General features: G+C 36.7%; 1 protein-coding gene and 1 pseudogene across 2 annotated transcripts in view; both read right to left on the reverse strand.

Moving 5' to 3' along the window:
* AFG1L (AFG1 like ATPase) overlaps positions 1-20,263 on the reverse strand; it is a 232,887-nt gene that overhangs the window by 114,849 nt on the left and 97,775 nt on the right. For both annotated transcript variants that reach the window (XM_060115134.1, XM_060115133.1), the window contains exon 7: positions 2,498-2,556. In XM_060115134.1, coding sequence (XP_059971117.1) covers positions 2,498-2,556 — 59 coding nt within the window. The remainder of the gene's footprint in view (positions 1-2,497; positions 2,557-20,263) is intronic.
* Positions 8,598-11,758, reverse strand: LOC132500394 (ras-related protein Rab-22A-like; annotated as a pseudogene).

Here is a 20,263-nt window from a genome sequence, read left to right on the forward strand (position 1 = left end):
TCAGAACAATATTTCATTATATGAATATATTATATTTTGTTTATTCATCTGTTGATGGACCTATGGCTTGTATTGTTTTTAATATTTATTTATTTATTTATTTGGCTGCATCAGGTCTTAGTTGCAGCACGCGGGATCTTCATTGTGGTGTGCAGGCTTCTCTCTAGTTGTGGCGCCTGGGCTCTAAAGCGTGCGGGCTTAGTTGCCCCGCAGCATGTGGGATCTTAGTTCCCCGACCAGGGATTGAACCTGTGTCCCCTGCATTGGAAGGCGGACTCTTAACCACTGGACCACCAGGGAAGCCCAAGACCTATGGCTTTTAATAACATATTAGTCCTCCTCATCATTCTTACTATCTTATGAAAATACTGTTCACTAATAGCTTACATAAGTTTTTGGTCATTTTGCAATACTCCAAGCAACAAATCACAAATTCTTGTGGTGAATTACAAACTTGTTATCACTCAGTTTACAGAGGAAACTGTAAGGGAGAAAAAGGATTTTACACTGTACTTTTCCCCAAAATAAATTTCTATCTTGTTTATAATCTCTTTTTATTAAACTAAGATCCTCTATTTGTTTTAAGTCTATCTTAAAACAAAGTTTTGATATTTAGTATTTCCACTTCTACTATACATGTCTCTCAGCTGGGCCAAAATGAAAGAGTAACACTAGCATGTGTGAATAGGTAAAATGAATACGAAGCAACTTTGCCTTACAAGGGAAACTTCGTATGCCCACCAAAAAAGCTCCAGGGAAACCAGCTCTAGTGTACATTTCATCAGACTGATGTTTTGTTATATGTGAAAAGTCTTTTAAATAAATGAGACATTTTAGATATTTTCTCATCCAATCTGGTATTTAGTTTCCTGGAAATTTCAGTTCATATTTAATTTCAAATTGTGTATTATCTCAGTTCTTGTTGGATCTCAAATCAGATTATTCATCTCTTTGGTTTTTCTTCCTCTTTAACAAAAAATTAAGGGTGGGAAAGGGAAAGGAAATTAAATTCAATCTGGTCAATTTAGTTGTTTATTAGTAATGCTATTATATGTTAAAGTATGACAAATAACTGACCAAAAAATAAGGTTTGGGGTTAAAAAAAGTACAACTACAAAGTTCCCTGAGAATCTTTTAGCTTGTTTCATTTGTGAGCCATCTCTTTATATTTTGTGTATTTTATGCTACATGAAGAAACTATTTTTAGCATCTATTTTTCTTAGCTTCCCTGTTTATATTTTGGTATCTACATACACCACATTACTTTGGATTCCTGGCATGGAGAAGACATTGCAAATCTACCTTCTCCTCAAATGTAAAACATGAATACAAAGGGGAAAAAATTACTAACAGCATAAATCTTCAAAAAGTACTTTTTCCTACATCTGAAACCATCTCAGAGAAACTAAAATCTTCTGGGAACCTAAAATTGGTCAAGGAAACAGATGTTTGGATAGCACAGGGAATAAAGTTTGGCACTAACAATAGCTCCAACTAAAGTATATTTCAAAAAGATTGTCTGACTACATCTTCAGAATATGTGAATATAAAATGTTTTTACTCCTCCTTCTTGGTAAGAATTTTTGAGGTTTTAGGTCTTTAAAAAAAATACAATTCTATCCTTTCTTTAGATATGTTGTTATGGACAGGGAAAAACGTGCCTGAGAATTACAGGAATTATATTTTGGCATATATGCTTCTTTTTGGTAATTACCAAAAACATTTTGCTTTTTAGGTATCTGTGTACACAGTATATGCCCAACCAGATTATACATGACTTGCAAGCAAGAAACACAACCTACTTAATGATTATATTATCCATTATGCCTAATGTAGCACTTTGCACATAGTAGGTTCCCAATAAATATTGGTAGAATGTAGAATTATTGAATAATCATGTAAAAAATTACTAAAATTAACAGTGAAAAAGAAGGCTACTTTATTCTTCATCATATTGTAATGAAGCCTATTTTAAACTCTATGCAGTGATGATACACACAAATATTTAAACTATTTATGTACCTCAACTTGACATAATTTCATGATAACTTGATGGCAATCACATTTAAATATATTACAATATTTTTGTAATAATGCTACTCCAAAATAGCAACTTTAATAGCTGGGAAAACATGTTAATGGCCATTAACCTGAAGGAAACAAGGAACATTAAACATTTTTTCAGAAATCAATGTATAAGTTGAAACATTTCACTATAATATTTACAATCAAACCTCAAATTAAAATTTATAAAATGCAAACTATCAAATGTTGCAGCTGGACAATAATTTAGACTATATTTTGTAATTTTTCCTGTGTACATATTGATGAATACTATATAAAAAAGAGTCTTTTCTCCTTTAGAGTCTTTAACTATTACCATCGAATAACAAAATAAATTCTGCTTGAATGCAAGACCATAGCAATCCTATAAAAGCCCTTGATTATTAATCAATATGATATTAGTCAGTGAACATAAGTAACTGATTTTCCTTACCTTCAGGACAGCTATGAATGGTACAAAGTTAGCTCTTTGGAGTCCATTTTTATAGAGATCTGAAAGAAAAAATTAGTATTAGTTTTTCACTTCACCTAAATCATAATGTTAGCTTATATTTTAGCCTGGCAAATAAAGCTTTCTACTGATGAAAAAAATAAAGAAGCAAAAGAGAAGAAAAATAACCAAAACTGATCTCTATTCCGGTACTATACAAAATTTATTATATTCTTAATAACAGAAAAAATTAACAATCACAGAAAGGATATCAGAAGGCATTCAATCAAATTAGCTTTAAACTATAATAAAAAGCAAGAAAAGAATTTGGAAGATATCATGAATGATCCTAAATCAATAATTCAACATAAAAAGATCTATTTAAAAGTATTTAATATTTGAATATACAGATTCTATTGGGAAACAAATTATATTTTCTTCTTCTCATCTATAATAAAAGTTCTCAGTACAGAAGACTGTGTAACACAGTTTGCCATTTAAGAAAACACATCAACAGACAGAACTGTGTATGTATTTATATCAAGTTGATATATTTCCATTAAAGTAAATAACATTAAGGCCACTTTCCAAGAAACTACCTAAAAATTAAAACTCCATTCTTAATAGACTGTAAAGTTAATGTAATTATATATCATAAACAGGTAGTTTTTGTTGCCTTATAATGGTGTTTTTTATATATATGTATATGTGCCATCGTGTATGTATATTCATACGCATATACACACACATAAACACACATATTGTTAAGAATAAATAAATGGAAAGGGGAAACAAATTTTAAGCTTTGCATACTTTTTGTTAATAATGGAGACTTGGAATATTCTTTTCAGGAGGTTGAATTTTTATTGCATATAAAACATTCCTTTTAAGGAACTCCCTGGCAGTTCAGCAGTTTAGGACTCTACGCTCTCACTGCCAAAGGTCCAGGTTCAATCCGTGGTCGGGGAACTAAGATCTCACAAGCTGTGTGGCACAGACTAAATAAATAAATAAATAAATAAATAAATAATTCCTTTTAAAAGTCAACTCTATAAAGTAATGAGATTTAAAAAATAAAAAAGTATAAAAATGAGAACAGTAAAAAGTTTTCCAAATTATAAAAATCACAAGTTAGTTTGTGTCTCAATTTTTCTTTTTAAGTATTGCATCATGGGATCCTTTCTATATTTCCTTGTTTAAAGAAAATTTGATAACTAAGATTTCAACTGCCACATTTACTTATGGATATAAAATATGGTCATTAGGAAACATTTATTCTCTTTAGAAAAATATTTATCATAACATCATTATAGTGAAGCTATAAGCTCTTTGGTTAATAAGGACTACAGGCTTTAAATTCAATTACTTAAAATTTTTATTTAGTGATATTATAAAAGGTAAGATAATGCAGGCTTTAAATTCAGTTTCATTTGAAATTTTTATTTAGTGATATTATAAAAGGTGAGATAATGCTAGCCAGATATTATAAAAGGTAAGATAATGCTAGCCAGGATCTCTTCAAAATGAGATCTTTTTTTCCTATAATCAATACCTCGAATGAGTAAAATGGGTAAAATGCAGGAAATGGGTTTAAAGTTAGGTATTTTCATAGTCTTCCCTAATTACAAAGTTGCTGGGGAAGGTGCATAAAAACATTGCTATACGATAAGAGTTGACAGCCATGATTGCCAGTAAGTGGTAAAAATCAAAAATGAAATAATTTTTTAAATACACTCAATGTTTATAGCAGCTTTATCATAATAGCTAAAATTGTAGCTTTATCTGTAACAGCCAAAAACTAGAAGCAATCCAAATGTCCATCGTTAGGTGAATGGATAAACTGTGGTATATCTGTATAATGAAATACTACTCAGCAATAAAAAAGATAAACTATTCATACACACAAAAAAATAGATGAATCTCAAAATAATTATATGGGGTAAAAGAGGCAAAACCCTCCTACCCCTCAAAAAAAAGAGTTCCATACTGTGTGATTCCATATATACAAAACTGTAGGAAAAGCCAACTAATCTATAATAATCTAAAGAAATCAGTTGCCTGGGAAAGGGAGGGATTGGGACAGGGATGGCAGGGAAAGATGAAAAAGGGGAGGAGGAAATTTGGGGTGAGATGGAAATGTTAATTATATTGTTGGGGTGGTGATTTCACAGATGTATATGTATGTCAGTATTTTTAAAATTGTATCCTTTAAATATGTGCCATTTATTGTATGTCAATTATGCCTCAATAAGCTCTTTGAAAATTTATTAGAGAAAAATACACAACACTAGTGAATATCAAAAAACGAAATGTTACAGAATTAAAACTAAAATATTACAGTAATGAAAGTTTATGTTAAGGTAACATTTTGGTCTTACTCACGGAATATCTTTTTTTATGGACATATAAGGCAGGCCCTGACATGTAGTTTAACAGGCATGAACTGTTCAGTAGGTTAATGACAATGAGAAATGTAAAGGTCCACTTGTAATATTCTTTTTTTTTTTTTTTTTTTTTTTTTTTTGCGGTACGCGGGCCTCTCACTGTTGCAGCCTCTCCCGTTGCGGAGCACAGGCTCCGGACGCGCAGGCTCAGCGGCCATGGCTCACGGGCCCAGCCGCTCCGCCGCATGCGGGATCCCCCCAGACCGGGGCACGAACCCGTGTCCCCTGCATCGGCAGGTGGACTCTCAACCACTGCGCCACCAGGGAAGCCCTGTAATATTCTTGATTAAAAGATTTCCACTCAGCAAAATTAAAGTAGAATAACAATGCCTTTAAGTCTTTGAGATTTAATTTTTAAAGGGTTAACTTAAAAAAAAAAATCAGCCTTTACAAGGATATATAATTCAAACATTATGCTCTGGGAAGTATTTTCTGAACAAAATTCTAAACAGAATTCATTTGGCTTGAAAACCTTTAGGTTTTTACAGGACACTTAAGTGAAAAAGGACTGTACTCATTAAATTGAAGAGTTTTTGCAATTCAAATATTATGCAAATTATCAATACAATAGATCCATCTCCTGAAATGTTATTTAGCTACCAAAATTTTTAATATTAGTTGTTTAATATTATTTTTCTTAGACATGAAGATTTTATAGTACATTTATATCAACATTTGTCATTATTTACTAAATATTATTTTAAAATTCAACAGAAGTTCTTGCCTATTATTTTTTAATGATCTCTAAACAGAGCTAAATGAGCACTTGGCCATATAAGACAGAGTACTGGAATTATGGGACATTCTTTTTTTTATAAATTTATTTATTTATTTTTATTATTATTATTTTTTTTTTGCGGTACACGGGCCTCTCACTGTTGTGGCCTCTCCCGTTGCGGAGCACAGGCTCCGGACGCGCAGGCTCAGCGGCCATGGCTCACGGGCCTAGCCGCTCCGCGGCATGTCAGATCTTCCCGGACCGGGGCACGAACCCATGTCCCCTGCATCGGCAGGCGGACTCTCAACCACTGCGCCACCAGGGAAGCCCTATTTTATTTTTTATTCATTTATTTTTGGCTGTGTTGGGTCTTCGTTGCTGTGGCGGGCTTTCTCTTGTTGCGGTGAGCGGGGGCTACTCTTTGTTGCAGTGCACAGGCTTCTCATTGCAGTGGCTTCTCTTGTTGTGTGCAGACAGGCTCTAGGCGCGCAGGCTTCAGTAGTTGTGGAGTGCGGGCTTCAGTAGTTGTGGGTCGCAGGCTCTAGAGCGCAGGCTCAGTAGTGTGGTGCACAGGCTTAGTTGCTCCGTGGCATGTGGAATCTTGCCAGACCAGGGATTGGACCCAGGTCCCCTGCATTGGCAGGCAGATTCTTAACCACTGCGCCACCAGGGAAGTCCCAGGACATTCATTTTTTGAGAATGGTATAAGGACCTCTACATTCTCCACAATGAATAACTATAACAAGACTTACAGATGAAGTACATGCAAAGAGGATTTATAAAGTAATTACAAGGATCTACATAAATACTTTGGAGATGCACATGGATAGGCAGATCTTTTCCTTAAAAACCCAGTGTCAAAACGACCAGGATGTCCACTTAGTTATATAAGTACATACAGATATAGAGTGAAAAACTTTTAAGATAGGTAATTAAAAGGAGTTTTCCTATAAATTAACACAAAATAATTATATGGCTCTATGGAACCAAACTGATTTACCTTTCCAGGAGATTCTTATTTTAGTATAGATTAAAAGAAAATGGCGCCTTTAGGCCACGTAAGCAGGAAGAGCTACTTAGCTTCTTTTTAAAAATCTAACTGGAGTTCAAACAGTATTTTCCTAGATGTATAGATAATACAGCTAATTAAATGTTCCCATTTGATGGTATATTACAATTTTATATTCAATTCAACATACATTCATGAATTCCTATTATTTGTCTGCACTGAAATGAGTGCTGAAGACAAAAGATAAATAAAAGGAGGAACTAGCATTTAGAGAACACCTACTAGGAGCCAGGCAATTTGCTAGACACTGTACACAAATTACAATAATGCTGCATAGTAAATATTTCGACCTCCATTTTACAGATAAAGAAACTGATACTCAAAGTTTTTAAAATAATTTGCTGAATTCCCAGCCAGTAATTGGTATATCTAGAATTTTTGAGGAAGGTCTTTTTTTTTTGCATTACGCGGGCCTCTCACTGCTGTGGCCTCTCCCATTGCGGAGCACAGGCTCCGGACGCGCCGGCTCAGCGGCCATGGCTCACGGGTGCAGCCGCTCCGCGGCATGTGGGATCTTCCCAGACCGGGGCACGAGCCTGCGTCCCCTGCATCGGCAGGCGGACTCTCAACCACTGCGCCACCAGGGAAGCCCCGAGGAAGGTCTTTAATGAAGCTAAAACTAGTAGGCTTTTTCAGAACCATGTTGTGACCAGATGGACTTGTCACAGCCGACAGACACAACCAGATCATAACCATGATACAAGGTAAAAAGGGATACAAGGTATAAACATAATATACAGAACACAAACTACTCATTTTACCTGGGTTCAAAGGCAGCTTTGCAGGTAACAATGGGACTAGAGCACCTTGGAAAAATAAGCGGGGTGCCACCAAGCAGAGAAGAAGGAAGCGTATCCTAGGCAGAAGAGTCAGCACAAGCTCATGACTTTACCTCTACCTTCTTTTCTAATACTATACAATCTATTGCTCAAATCCCACACTTTCTAACAAGCCTTCCTTGAATCCACTATCGTGGACAGACTTTTAGAGTGGCCTTCCGTAATCCCAGACCTGGTCATCATAGCTTTATATGAACACTGGACAATGTTAATTTTCCACGTGTATCCTTGGCTAATGTTTTCAATGAAAACTGCTTTAGAGATGGCAGGAAGATGAAATTCTCTCCATCAATCCCATGAACAGTCCTATAAATTGAATCCATTTTTGATTCAAATAATAATTGCCAGCCTCCATTTTAGATATCCTATGCCATTTTATTTTTATTTTTTATTTTTTATTTTTTTCCTTTTTGCTTTATGTGGGCCTCTCACTGTTGTGGCCTCTCCCGTTGCAGAGCACAGGCTCCGGATGCGCAGGCCCAGCGGCCATGGCTCACGGGCCCAGCCGCTCCGCGGCATATGGGATCCTCCCAGACCGGGGCACGAACCCGTATCCCCTGCATCGGCAGGCGGACTCTCAACCACTGCGCCACCAGGGAGGCCCTCCTATGCCATTTTAAATGGTGTAATCCTTTATAACAGTGATAATGGGGATCCAGGGAAATTACAGGCTCCACAGACTCTTTTTTTTTAAGAACCATGAAAGAGAAACTTAATAAAATGTTACAAAAAACCTTCACTGCAAAAATACTACCTTATGTATTTATTTTCAGTAAAGTCAAACACCAATGAAGTAGTTTTTCACACCAAAGTTTCTTTTTATAACAGAATTCAATGAACAGAAATATCATGACTGGAGTCTTCAATGAGAAAACAGACCTCGGGTATTCTGGGGAACCCCCTGTGCACAAAGAAGACTCAAAACCAGCCAGGCAAAAAGTAGTGGCAGAAATTCGAAGTCCCCTGTTAACTTTTAGAACCAACTATTTCATTATCAAGTGTGAGAGGCTGAGGTTCAGCCAACAACTTTTTTTCACTTTGACTCTAAAGGTTGTCTTTGGAGTCAGAAGCCCTTACTACCAAACGGGGGTGGGGGGTGTGAGTGAATGGAATTCTTTGAGTAACTTCTTTAGAGTCCTTTAAGTTCACTGTGGTTTTTGCACTATCTCTACAAAATTGTATGGCTGAGTCAGTGCAATCCTTAGCATCTCTCTCCATGACTCACCTTTTGCAATAATATCGCACTTATTTCCTGCCACATCAACTACAAAATTAGATGGGACTTGCTGTCAAACATCTTTTAATTCATTCCTTAATGTTAAAAATACCTCTCCTTTTTGGCATCATAAATCATTATAAATGAACATTGGTGGTAAAGCAGAAAATCATTCTTGCGTAGCTGTATCCCAGGTTAGGAATTTATGTCACTCGTTTTGGTGCTAGACAAAAGATGCCCTGCTGTTGAACTGATCTTAGGCTCAAAACTGTTTTCCACAAACCGCCACACAATACTTGATTTACCCACCACTGTAATCCCTAGTGGACAAACTCCAGCACCAAGGCCCGGGAGTCAGGGGCGCAGGACCCCTGCTGCCGTGAACTGAGGACAGAGAGGCAGAGCCCAGCACAAGCATCCTCTGGTGGGGCCAAAGGGACCGGCAGGGCCTGCCTCAGTCAATTTAATCTGACGTTAATAAGCCCACACACACCAGGCTTCGTATTACTACTGTTTGTAGAATATAGCTCTTTGCATCCATTTACTTTCAATCTATATTTATATTTAAAGTATATCTCTTGATATATTTTAGTCCATCCTGATAACCTCTACCTTTTACTGGAACGTTTAGCTCATTTAACATTTAGGTCTATGATTTTTAAAAAATATTTATTTATTTATGCTGCACCAGGACTTAGCTGTGGCATGCAGGATCTTCGTTGCCGTGTGCAGGAACTTTAGTTGCAGCATGCGGACTCTTAGTTGTGGCATGCATGCAGGATCTAGTTCCCCAACCAGGGATCGAACCCAGGACCCCTGCACTGGGAGCATGGAGCCTTACCCACTGGACCACCAGGGAAGTCCCTAGGTCTATGATTTTATTATTTGTTTTCTTTTTTTGTCTTCTCTACATTTTCTTCCTCTGTTCACCTTTTCTTGCCTTTTTTCAATTATTTGAATATATTTTAAAATTCCTTTTTGTCAACTGGCTTTTATTTTATTTCTGTTGTTCTAGGGGTTACAATATATACAGGCATACCTCATTTTACTGTGCTTTGCTTTATTGATCTTTGCTGATACTGCATTTTTCCAAATTGAAGGTTTGTGGTAACCATGTGTCATGCAAGTCCATCAGCACAATTTTTCCAACATCATTTGCTCACTTCATGTCTCTGTGTCATATTTTGGTAATTCTCGCAATATTTCAAACTTTTCCATTATTATTATATTTGTTTTGGTGATCTACAACCAGTGATTTCTGATGTTATTGAAAGCAGCTCTTTTGTCCCTTTCCTCTTTGTCCATTTCTGTTCCCCTCTAACCTTAAAAGAACCTAATTATAGGAATGAGATGATTAAGCAATTGAAACTAACTCCCGACTTATGCTCTCTTGAATATACACCGTACCTTGTCTAACTTGATTATTTTCCTAGATAAAAAGTAAGAATGAAGAATTAAGCAGTTAAAAAATTACTAGCTCTCTACACCCAACAGCCTCCTTAGCAATCCTGCAGGCAGATCACACAGGCAAGAGAACATCTGAAGAAAGAGTCAGCCAGTCTGCACTCAATGGAGAATGATGCAGAACCAAACCTCCTGCCTTGATGATTCACTGAGATTCTTCGCCTCCATTTTTCCCTTTAAAAACTGTCATGGTTGAGGAGAATCTTTGGAGTTGGCCTCTGGACACAAGTCCACCTTCTTCACAGATTGCCAGCTTTTCTGATTAAAGCACCTTTCTTTTCTACTGACGCTTGCCTCTCAAATTAATGGCTTATGAATGGCAAGCAGCCAAACCTGGGTTCGGTTACATTACTATTGCAAAAAGATTACAACTCATTGAAGACTCAGATGATGGTTTGCATTTTTTAGCAATAAAGTATTTTTTACTTAAGGTGTGTAAGTTGCTTTTTTAGACATAATGCTATTGCACACTTTATAGACTACAGTATAGTGTAAACATAATGTTTAAATGCACTAGGAAACCAAAAAATTTGTGTCACTCATTTTATTGCAATATTCACTGTATTGCAGTGGTCTGGATATCTCCACACTATCTTAAAGGTATGCCTGTATCCTTAACTTTTCACACTCTACTTAGAATTAATATCATACCACTTCACACAAAAAAATGTAGAAACCTTCCATCCATATAAGTCCATCTAAACACCTCCCTTTATGCTATAGGTGTCATATGGATCACATCTACACACATTATAAACCCCACAAGACAATGGTATAATTTCTCATAAAATGATCATTTCTATTTTTAAGAAATTAAGAAGAAAAACTAGTTACTGATATTTACTCCAATATTTACCATTTCTGATGTTCATTTCTTCTTGAGGATCCAAGTGTCTGTTAATGTTTCCTTTCTACCTGGAGAACTTCTTTTAGAATATCTTGTAGTGCATATCTTATGCTGACGAGTTTGTTTAGTTTTCTTTCATATCAGAATGTCTTTATTTTGTCTTTATTCTTGAAGGAAATTTTTATTTGATATAAAATTCTAGGTTGACAATTTCTTCCCCAGCATTTTAAAGATATTGTTCCACTGTCTCTGACCTCCATAGTTTCTAATGGAAGTCATCAAAAGCTAATCATTGTTCCCCTGTATTTAATGTCATTTTTCTCTGGCTGCCTTCTAGATTTCCTCTTTAGCTTAGGTTTTTAGCAGTTTGACTACAATGTGCCTAAACAGTGTTTTCTTGTATTTAGTCTGCTTGCATTTAACTGAGCTTCTTGAATCTGTAAATTTATATCTTCACCCTAGATTGGGAAATTTTCAGTCATTATTTCTTCAAAAGATTTTCTGCCCATTATCTCTCCTTGCCTTCTGGGATTCCAATTAGAAATATGTTAGAAAGCTTGTTATAGCTCTACAAATTCTTAAGTCTCTGTTTCTTTACTTCTGTCATTTGCTATTCTTCACCTTGGATAATTTCAAGTTCTCTGGCTCTTTGCTCTGTTATCTCCATTCTGCTATTAAGCTCTTTAGGTTAATTTTTTTATTTAAGATACTGTCTTTTTTAGTTCTAGAATTTAAATTTGGTACATTTTTTATGGTTTCTATTTCTCTGCTGATATCCCTTATCCTTTCATTCATTATGAACATATTTTCTTTACCTCATTTCCCCCAAAGTTATAGTTATAGTTCTTGTTTTAAAGCCCTTGTCTGCTAATTCCAACAGCTGGGTCATACTGGGGTTGCTATCTGTTGATGGTTTTTTTCTCTTGAGAATAGGTCAATATTTCCTCATTCATCACTTTGAGATGGTATCCTGGACCTTATGGATTTTGTTTCTGAAGAGTGTTGATATTTTTGTTTTAGCAGGAAATTACCTTGGTTGGACTCAAACTATAAACTTGAATCTCAGTTCAGTACCCTATCATTAGGAAGTTTGTGGTTTGCTCTGCAAATGTATGGTTTAGAGGCCAGTCAGAGATTTGGGCAGAATTTGTACACAGAACTTAAGAACTTGGGGCTATACCAATCTAATTCTCAGTGGATTCATTTTTCATTTTCCAGCAGTAATGCTTGCCCTAAACTCTGCCATCTGGTTCTTCTGGCCAGAAAGACTGTGGGTTTTCTGTCAGAATTTTAGTCATCCAATGCAGCACTAACTTTACCTGTCCTAAAGCTGATAGCTATTTTTTAAAAAGAAAGAAAAAAAAATTAAGAAAACAGGAAATTCTCTCCATTTTGGACACTCTTCCAAGTTTTGTCTCCCCTCTATAATCTTTCTGACTTTTTTTCACTCTCTAGGACCTTCAGATAGTTGTGTTACATATTTTGTTCAGAATGTATTATTGTTGTTTGCAAGAAGGTCATCTGACTAGGAGCCTACTCAGCCACATCAGAAGAAGTTTTAGTTTTTAATAGAGGAATGCAACCCATTTATATTTCCTGTCATTGACAAGGAATGCCTGATCTTGTTTCATGCTTTTATTTATTTATTTATTTATTTATTGCTGTTTCTTCTGCTTTCTAGCTTTTGCTCTAAGAAATATTTTTACTTTGATCCCTCGTCTTTTCTAGTAATTTGAAAAGTAGAAGGTGTATCTTAAATTCTAAAATACTTGACTGTATATTACCCTAGTTATCAGTGCCACAAATAATGACATTGTCACTCAGGATCTGTAAACCCTCTCTCCAAGGGGAGCAAAATTTACAAATATATAAGCAAGCAGTAACTACAAATATTCACTTATACTCAATTCATTGTTATGATCAATTTTCTTATTTCAACCACTTCTTTTTAATAAGTTCACATTTTAAGACCTCTTTCCTCCAGAGGACTTATTTAATTTTTTTAAAATCATTTCATTCTTGGGCTTCCCTGATGGTGCAGTGGCTAAGAATCCACCTGACAATGCAGGGGACATGGGTTTGAGCCCTGGTCCAGAAAGATCCCACATGGCATGGAGCAACTAAGCCCGTGTGCCACAACTACTGAGCCTGCACTTTAGAGCCCGCAAGCCACAACTACTGAGCCCGCGTGCCACAACTATTGAAGCCCGTGCACCTAGAGCCCGTGCTCCACAACAAGAGAAGCCACACAATGAGAAGCCTGTGCACCGCAACGAAGAGTAGCCCCTGCTCATCACAACAAGAGAAAGCCCGCAAGGAGCAACGAAAACCCGATGCAGCCAAAAATAAAATAAATTAATTTTCTTAAAAGTTTATTTCAGGGCCTCCCTGGTGGCGCAGTGGTTGAGAGTCCGCCTGCCGATGCAGGGGATACGGGTTCGTGCCCCGGTCTGGGAGGATCCCATATGCCGCGGAGCGGCTGGGCCCGTGAGCCATGGCCGTTGGGCCTGCGCATCCGGAGCCTGTGCTCCGCAACGGGAGAGGCCACAACAGTGAGAGGCCCGCATACCGAAAAAAAAAAAAAAAAAAAAAAGTTTCATTCTTTATTCTCTTTCTACACATTGGCATAGCTTCTTAAGTTGCTTCCCTTATCACTGATTTCATTTTCTATAGTTTTAATTCTACACTTCAGTGCTTCAAATGCTGATTTTAATTGATTTAATTTAATTAATTTAAACCCCTTTATTTCATGTAGCTTTCTTTAATTTCATCTGATTTCTCAGTAAAAAGGTTTTCAACTAATCTGTTTGTCTTCTCTCAGCTTAGATCTTCTATATCACAGAGTCTATGTTTTCCTGATTTTTAAAGAACACAAAACAGAAATCTTCTAATGCTTACTTACTTCTCTTTCCTACTTATCGTTCCCATATTAGGGTATTTTCTATTCACATAACCTTAAAAAAGGAGTGGTATGACTAATCTTGGAGAACCCCTCTAATCAAGATATGTGGTGATTCCCTTCCCTAGCCACCTAGTTGTTCTTATACTGTCTGTAATGTAGTTCAACGTTAAAAAGTGATGATTGACATCCTTGCCTTGTTCATTCTTGCAGTAGATATACCACAGTGTCCCCAATAAGCATATTTCTGACTTCTGAACTGATATACATATATTTGGTTTCATATTAAGAAACTTTCCATCTATTTACATGTTATGGAGTGATTCTATCAAGATGTTGGATTTTGCCAAATGCTCTTTCAAGCTTTTATGGAGAACATCAATAGATTTTTTTTCTCCCTAAAAATATTAATATGATAAATTACATTAGTGTGTGTGTTTGTGCATGCACCAACTTTCTAGTGATATCTAGTCTTTTATTTACTATAGATACATTGGCTTGAGTTAGAATCACACAGTGTCGTTGCCTAATAATCTAAGGCAGACTTATTCTTGGACATTCTAATGCTATCTATAGCATTTTCACTATAATAAATAGCAAATTAAAAACTAGAAAGTCCACAATGCACTCTTCAGTCAATAGGGGACTTTTTTCCTTTAGCACTTTGTGTTTTACTGTCAAAGAAGCATAGTCATTTCAAGTTACATATTCTTTTTCCCCATAAAAATATATTCTTATTTCTGATTGAATAAGTCCTTAAGGTTAATTATTAATTTCAATTTAATTAACTTAATACACCAGTCTATTATTAATCTGTTCTTAGGGTCTCCATGCACTTAAATCTATAATATTGCTTTTTCCTACTAGAATATCATGAAATTAACAATTTTTTTTCAGAACCTAAAAAGTGAGTGGCATATATATGATATTTTAATTGTGGATTTTTGTTTCTGGCTCTTCTAATGACCTGACAGCATAATCTTCTAAAAGTAAAAATATGTCTATTTGTACATGAGCCATATAAAAGTATTTACCTAAATGACAAAAATGTTAAATAAATCATTTACTTGAGATTTTATAAAAATACAAAATTGAATATAAACTATCTCTAGATATAGTTTATCTAAAAATTTCCCAGCAATTTCCTACTCCTATGGATCTTCTTTGCTTCAAGTTTAAGAATCTTAACCAGATTACCCTAGAAAATATAAAATAGCACTACAAGTGTTGTGTTACAAATGTTTAAAATATACTAAACATATTTTGAGCTTGCCAGAAAGTAGGAAAATCCCTCAGATCAGTAAACAAACAGGAAGCTAAAAGCTAAAGTTGTAATCATGAACTGACACTGGTTTGAGATTTTAACAACTACATGGTGTACAGGCTGAGGCCTTGGACCCAAGCAAGGCAGGACTTAGAAGTGAGGACTAGAAAAAAACAGTGACATAAAGGCAGTCACTCTTTGGTACCTTATTCCCTTCATCCCCTCAAGTATTGCTTCCCTTTCTTTTCTTCTACCGGACTTTCCCAGACCACTCTCCTCCATAGCTATTTTCTCTGCTAAGTTCCTAAATTCTGGTGTTGCTTTTACTTGGTTATCAATTGTTTTCTATTAAAATTATTAATTATTTATTAAATGTTTCATCAGATCATTTTCTATTAAAATTAATAATTTATTTGTCTATAAATTGACAATTAAGTTATTAACTGAGAAAAGATGAGTGTTTGATTGTAATCTCCACCGACAATAACCCCTATTCTTGTCCAGGAAATCGATGCATTTATAACTAGAAATGGAAGGAATGAGATGAATAATGTGGAAGAAAATTAAACACAGCAGCTAAAGAGTTAACAGACGGGAAGAAAATACAGTGTTCTTGTCCACTGGGCAACATCTTCTGGACTTCTAACCTCCAGATTATTCTGTCTTTATTGAATGAAGTCACCACTACCCACCCAGTTGTACAGGCCAGAAATTTAGAAATTGTCCTTTCCCTTTTCCTCAGTATCCAACCTATAACAAGGTGCTATCCATTTTACTTCTTAACTATCTTTCAAATCTATCCTCTCTATATACTATATCAGGTTTTCTCAACCTCAGAACTATTAATATTTTGGGCTAGATAGTTCTTTGCTTGGAGAGTATCCCTATACACTATAGGATGTTTCGACAGAATTCTTGGCTTCTACCTACTAGATACCAGTAGCAGCATCAAACCCCCCATCCTGTCTAGTGACAACCAAAGATGTCTCGAACATTGCCAAATATCCCTTGGTTTGCAAAACAGCCCCCCAGTTGAGAATCACTGCCTTATACCAAGTTATTATCATTTCTTGCCCAGTATACTGCAATAGCTTCCTAGTGTGTCTCCCTAAATCCACCATATCACTGCATCCCATCCTGTAACCCATTGTCCATACGATAACCAGAGTGATATTCCAAATCCAATCTTATCAGTCCCTGCCTAAAGCACTACAGTGGCTACCCATTTCTCTTAGAATAAAATCCAAAATCCTCACTACTGCTTTATAAAGTCCTAGCTCTCACTTCTCCAGATTCATCTTGTACCTCACTGTATCCTACTTCCCCTACTTCACTGCACTCTAGCCACATTGGCTACCTTTCAGTTCCTCAAATGGGTCATTCCCTCTCCAACCATTGGGCTTTGCCTCAACCCTCTGCCAGGAAGGTTCTGCTCCTACCTCTCATAACACTCTTAGAATAAGTAGATGCTATTTTTAAAATAATAATAACTATCTGGGGGCTGTGGATTAAAAGCTGTAACCTAAAGAAAAAGTTGAATGCATTCTGATGGCTGGAAAAGAGGACACACTGTATCTGGGACAGAGTAGACAAAGATTAGTGATGACCAACAAGGAGAAAAGATAGAGGACAATGTGTCAAAAGAGTCACAAAACCTACTTTCTAGACCCTGTTCTATCATTCACTATCCATGTGATTTGTTTTTAATCTACATACAGGAAAATTAACTTTTTTGTTGTCCAGTTCTGAGTTTAAACATGTAACCACCAGTACAATCGGGACACAGAACAGTTCCAAAACCCCCAAAATTCTCTGGTGCTAGCCCTTCATAGTCAAACACCTCCCCACACCAGCCCTTGGCAACAACTGACCCATTCTTTGTCCTACACTTTTTCCTTTTCCTGAGATTCATACTTAATCTCTCTGAGTCTTGTTTCTTCAGTCATGAAATTATATATATATATATATATATATATATATATATACACACACACACACACACACATACACACACCATGAGGAGATGGTATATATACATACCATCTTTTTATATTAAAATATTAAGCTACTTATGATGACTGTCTGCCATGGCTAAAAAACCTGGTGTATGTTAAGCATCCTGTCCAGGTTCATATTTAGAAAAGGCTTTCTTTGAATTTGTGGCTAATGCCCAATTTTTGGATTCTGCATCTTAGACTTTCAGTCTTCTCCAGAAGGATGGCTCCATCTTGGATTTCTGTGTGCTGCCTTGGTGGGCCTGTAACTTTGCTTAGTCCTACAAAGCTATGAGCTCCAGAATGTTCCTAACCTCTCCTGTGGTTGCCCTTCCTCAGTGGACCACACTGCAGTAGCTTGAGCAGCTGACTGCAATTTTCTTTCCGGCAGTATTTGCTGGGGGGGCCGGGGTGGGGGGGAGCGGGCGTTCCAAGCTTGTTCTAGCACTTTGCTGTTTATGAACATAGCTTATCATTGAATGTCTAAAGGTAATACTGAAGATACTGTTAAGTCAACAGTCAACTGAAGGAGAGTCAAGCCTCACATCCCCATCGATGATCTAACATGAAAAACTCACTGCCTTGTCTCATAGAGTTGTTACACTAATAAATCACAAGAATGCTATATATAACATTATAAGGATTTTAATAAATGCATCTGACAAAATCATTCACAATTCTCTTATAGTGTAACCGATTAGGTATAACTGTAATTGTTTGAATAACTAGGTCTTAAGGTATTGATTAACTAATTAATGTCTCCCTAAAATAAGGCCTCTAATGGTATACTACAGGAGTCTAAACTTGGCCCTACCCTATTTACACATTTTAGTTAATGAATGGCTAAAGACACAGAAGCACGATTACTAAGTTTATAAATGTCATAGCTAGTAGGGGTAGTTAAAAAAAATTTATTAGAATCATACTTCAAAAAATATCAACATAAATCAATAATATGGAACAATGTAGACAAACTAATAAGCTGAAATGTAATAGGAAGAAAAAAGAGATCAACTACAAAAATATAGAAAGAGGGCTTCCCTGGTGGCGCAGTGGTTGAGAGTCCGCCTGCCGATGCAGGGGATACGGGTTCGTGCCCCGGTCCGGGAGGATCCCACATGCCACGGAGCGGCTCAGCCCGTGAGCCACGGCCGCTGAGCCTGCACGTCCGGAGCCTGTGCTCCACAACAGGAGAGGCCACAACAGTGAGAGGCCCACATACCACACACACACACACACACACACACACACACAATATATATATATAGAGAGAGAGAGAGAGAGAAAGAGAGAGACCTAGTTTGACAACAGCTCACATAGTAATATCTGGGCATATTAGTAGATTACAAATTCATTATAAGTCATTAATGTGACATGACTTAATTTAAAAAGTAAAAACTCACACTATTACATTGCTCTTTTCAGGTTCAGTTATAAACTCCATGTTACCAATTCCAGTGGTCAATTCTCAACCTCATTTTTCACCTCCTAGCAGCATTTAACAAAGGTGATCATCCATCGTTTTTGAACCACTTTCCTTTTCCTTGCTTGACATTCTCTTGGCTCTCCTCCTACTCACTGGCTGCTCTTACCAGCTTCCTTTAGGACTGATGACTCCCAAATTTATATCTCCAGTCCAAACCTTTCCACTGAAATCCAAACTCTTAAATGCATCATCAGCCTCATAATCGTAGAAACCCTACTTCCCTACCCAAATTAGCTTTTTCTATAGTCTTCCCCATCTCAGTAAACAGCAATTTTACCCTTCCAATTGCTCAGGCCAAAATCTTTGAGTCATTCTTGATCTTTTTTATTTCCATACCCCATATTCAGTCCATCAGTAAATCCTTTTGACTCTGTCTACAAAATCTGACCACTGCTACCACCTGCACTGCTCCATCATGTCCCCTCGGGATTGTTACAGTCATCTCCTAAATGGTCTCCCTACTTCCAACCTTGAAACCTCATCCCCACAATCTATTCTCAGTACTGCAGCCAGACAGATTCTTTAAGAGCACACATTTATTCAACATTCATTCTAAGACTATTTACTGAGATCCATCCCTGTGCAAGGCACTGTTTCAGGTACTTAAAATATGTATATCTGTGAACAGAAGAGATAAAAGTTGCTGCCCCCCTGAAGCTTTTGCATCCTGGCAGAGGACAGATAATAAACTATATATATAGTAAATAAGTAAACTACATGGTGGCTCCATAAGTGCTATGTGAAAAAAATAGAGCAGGTAAAAAGAAGTGGTGCCAGGAAAAAAGAGCATGGGTTGTAGATTTAAATGGGAGATGAGTCTAGGCTTCATTGGCAAAGTAACCTTTCAGCAAAGACCTGAAAGAGGTAAGAACTTAGCCATGCAGGTATCTGGCAGAATACCATTCCAGTCAGATGTTAATATTAAGAATGCATAAAATATTATTTTTGGTTCCTTCAGCCTTCAACTGACCACATGATGGGCTGAAAGACACAAAATTTAAACTTGTTTTTTTTTTTGTTTTGTTTTGTTTTTTAATTTTTTTTTTGCGGTATGCGGGCCTCTCACTGTTGTGGCCTCTCCCGTTGCGGAGCACAGGCTCCGGACGCGCAGGCTCAGTGGCCATGGCTCACGGGCCCAGCCTCTCCGCGGCATGTGGGATCTTCCCGGATCGGGGCACGAACCCGTATCCCCTGCATCGGCAGGCGGACTCTCAACCACTGCGCCACCAGGGAAGCCCTAAACTTGTTTTTACCTATATATTATTGTATTTTAATTCTTAAATAATGTCCTAATAAGCCACAAGTGCTTTTTCAGAAATGATAAATGAAGTATCAGAAACCACTTATGCAGGAAAGCTTTAAGTCTTCTTCCAAGATTCAATTAGGAACTTTTTCTTTCATTTCATTGAGTTTCTTTTATGGCCCATAAAATGCAGTTACAGAGGCCTGTATTTTTTTGATATGCACACATGGCATACCTAATGCTCAGGGAAAAACTGCAAGTGCATCAAACGCGGGAGATCGCGTGG

This window comes from Mesoplodon densirostris, chromosome 12, assembly GCF_025265405.1.
Source record: "Mesoplodon densirostris isolate mMesDen1 chromosome 12, mMesDen1 primary haplotype, whole genome shotgun sequence".
In the NCBI taxonomy this organism is placed as follows: Eukaryota; Metazoa; Chordata; class Mammalia; order Artiodactyla; family Ziphiidae; genus Mesoplodon; species Mesoplodon densirostris.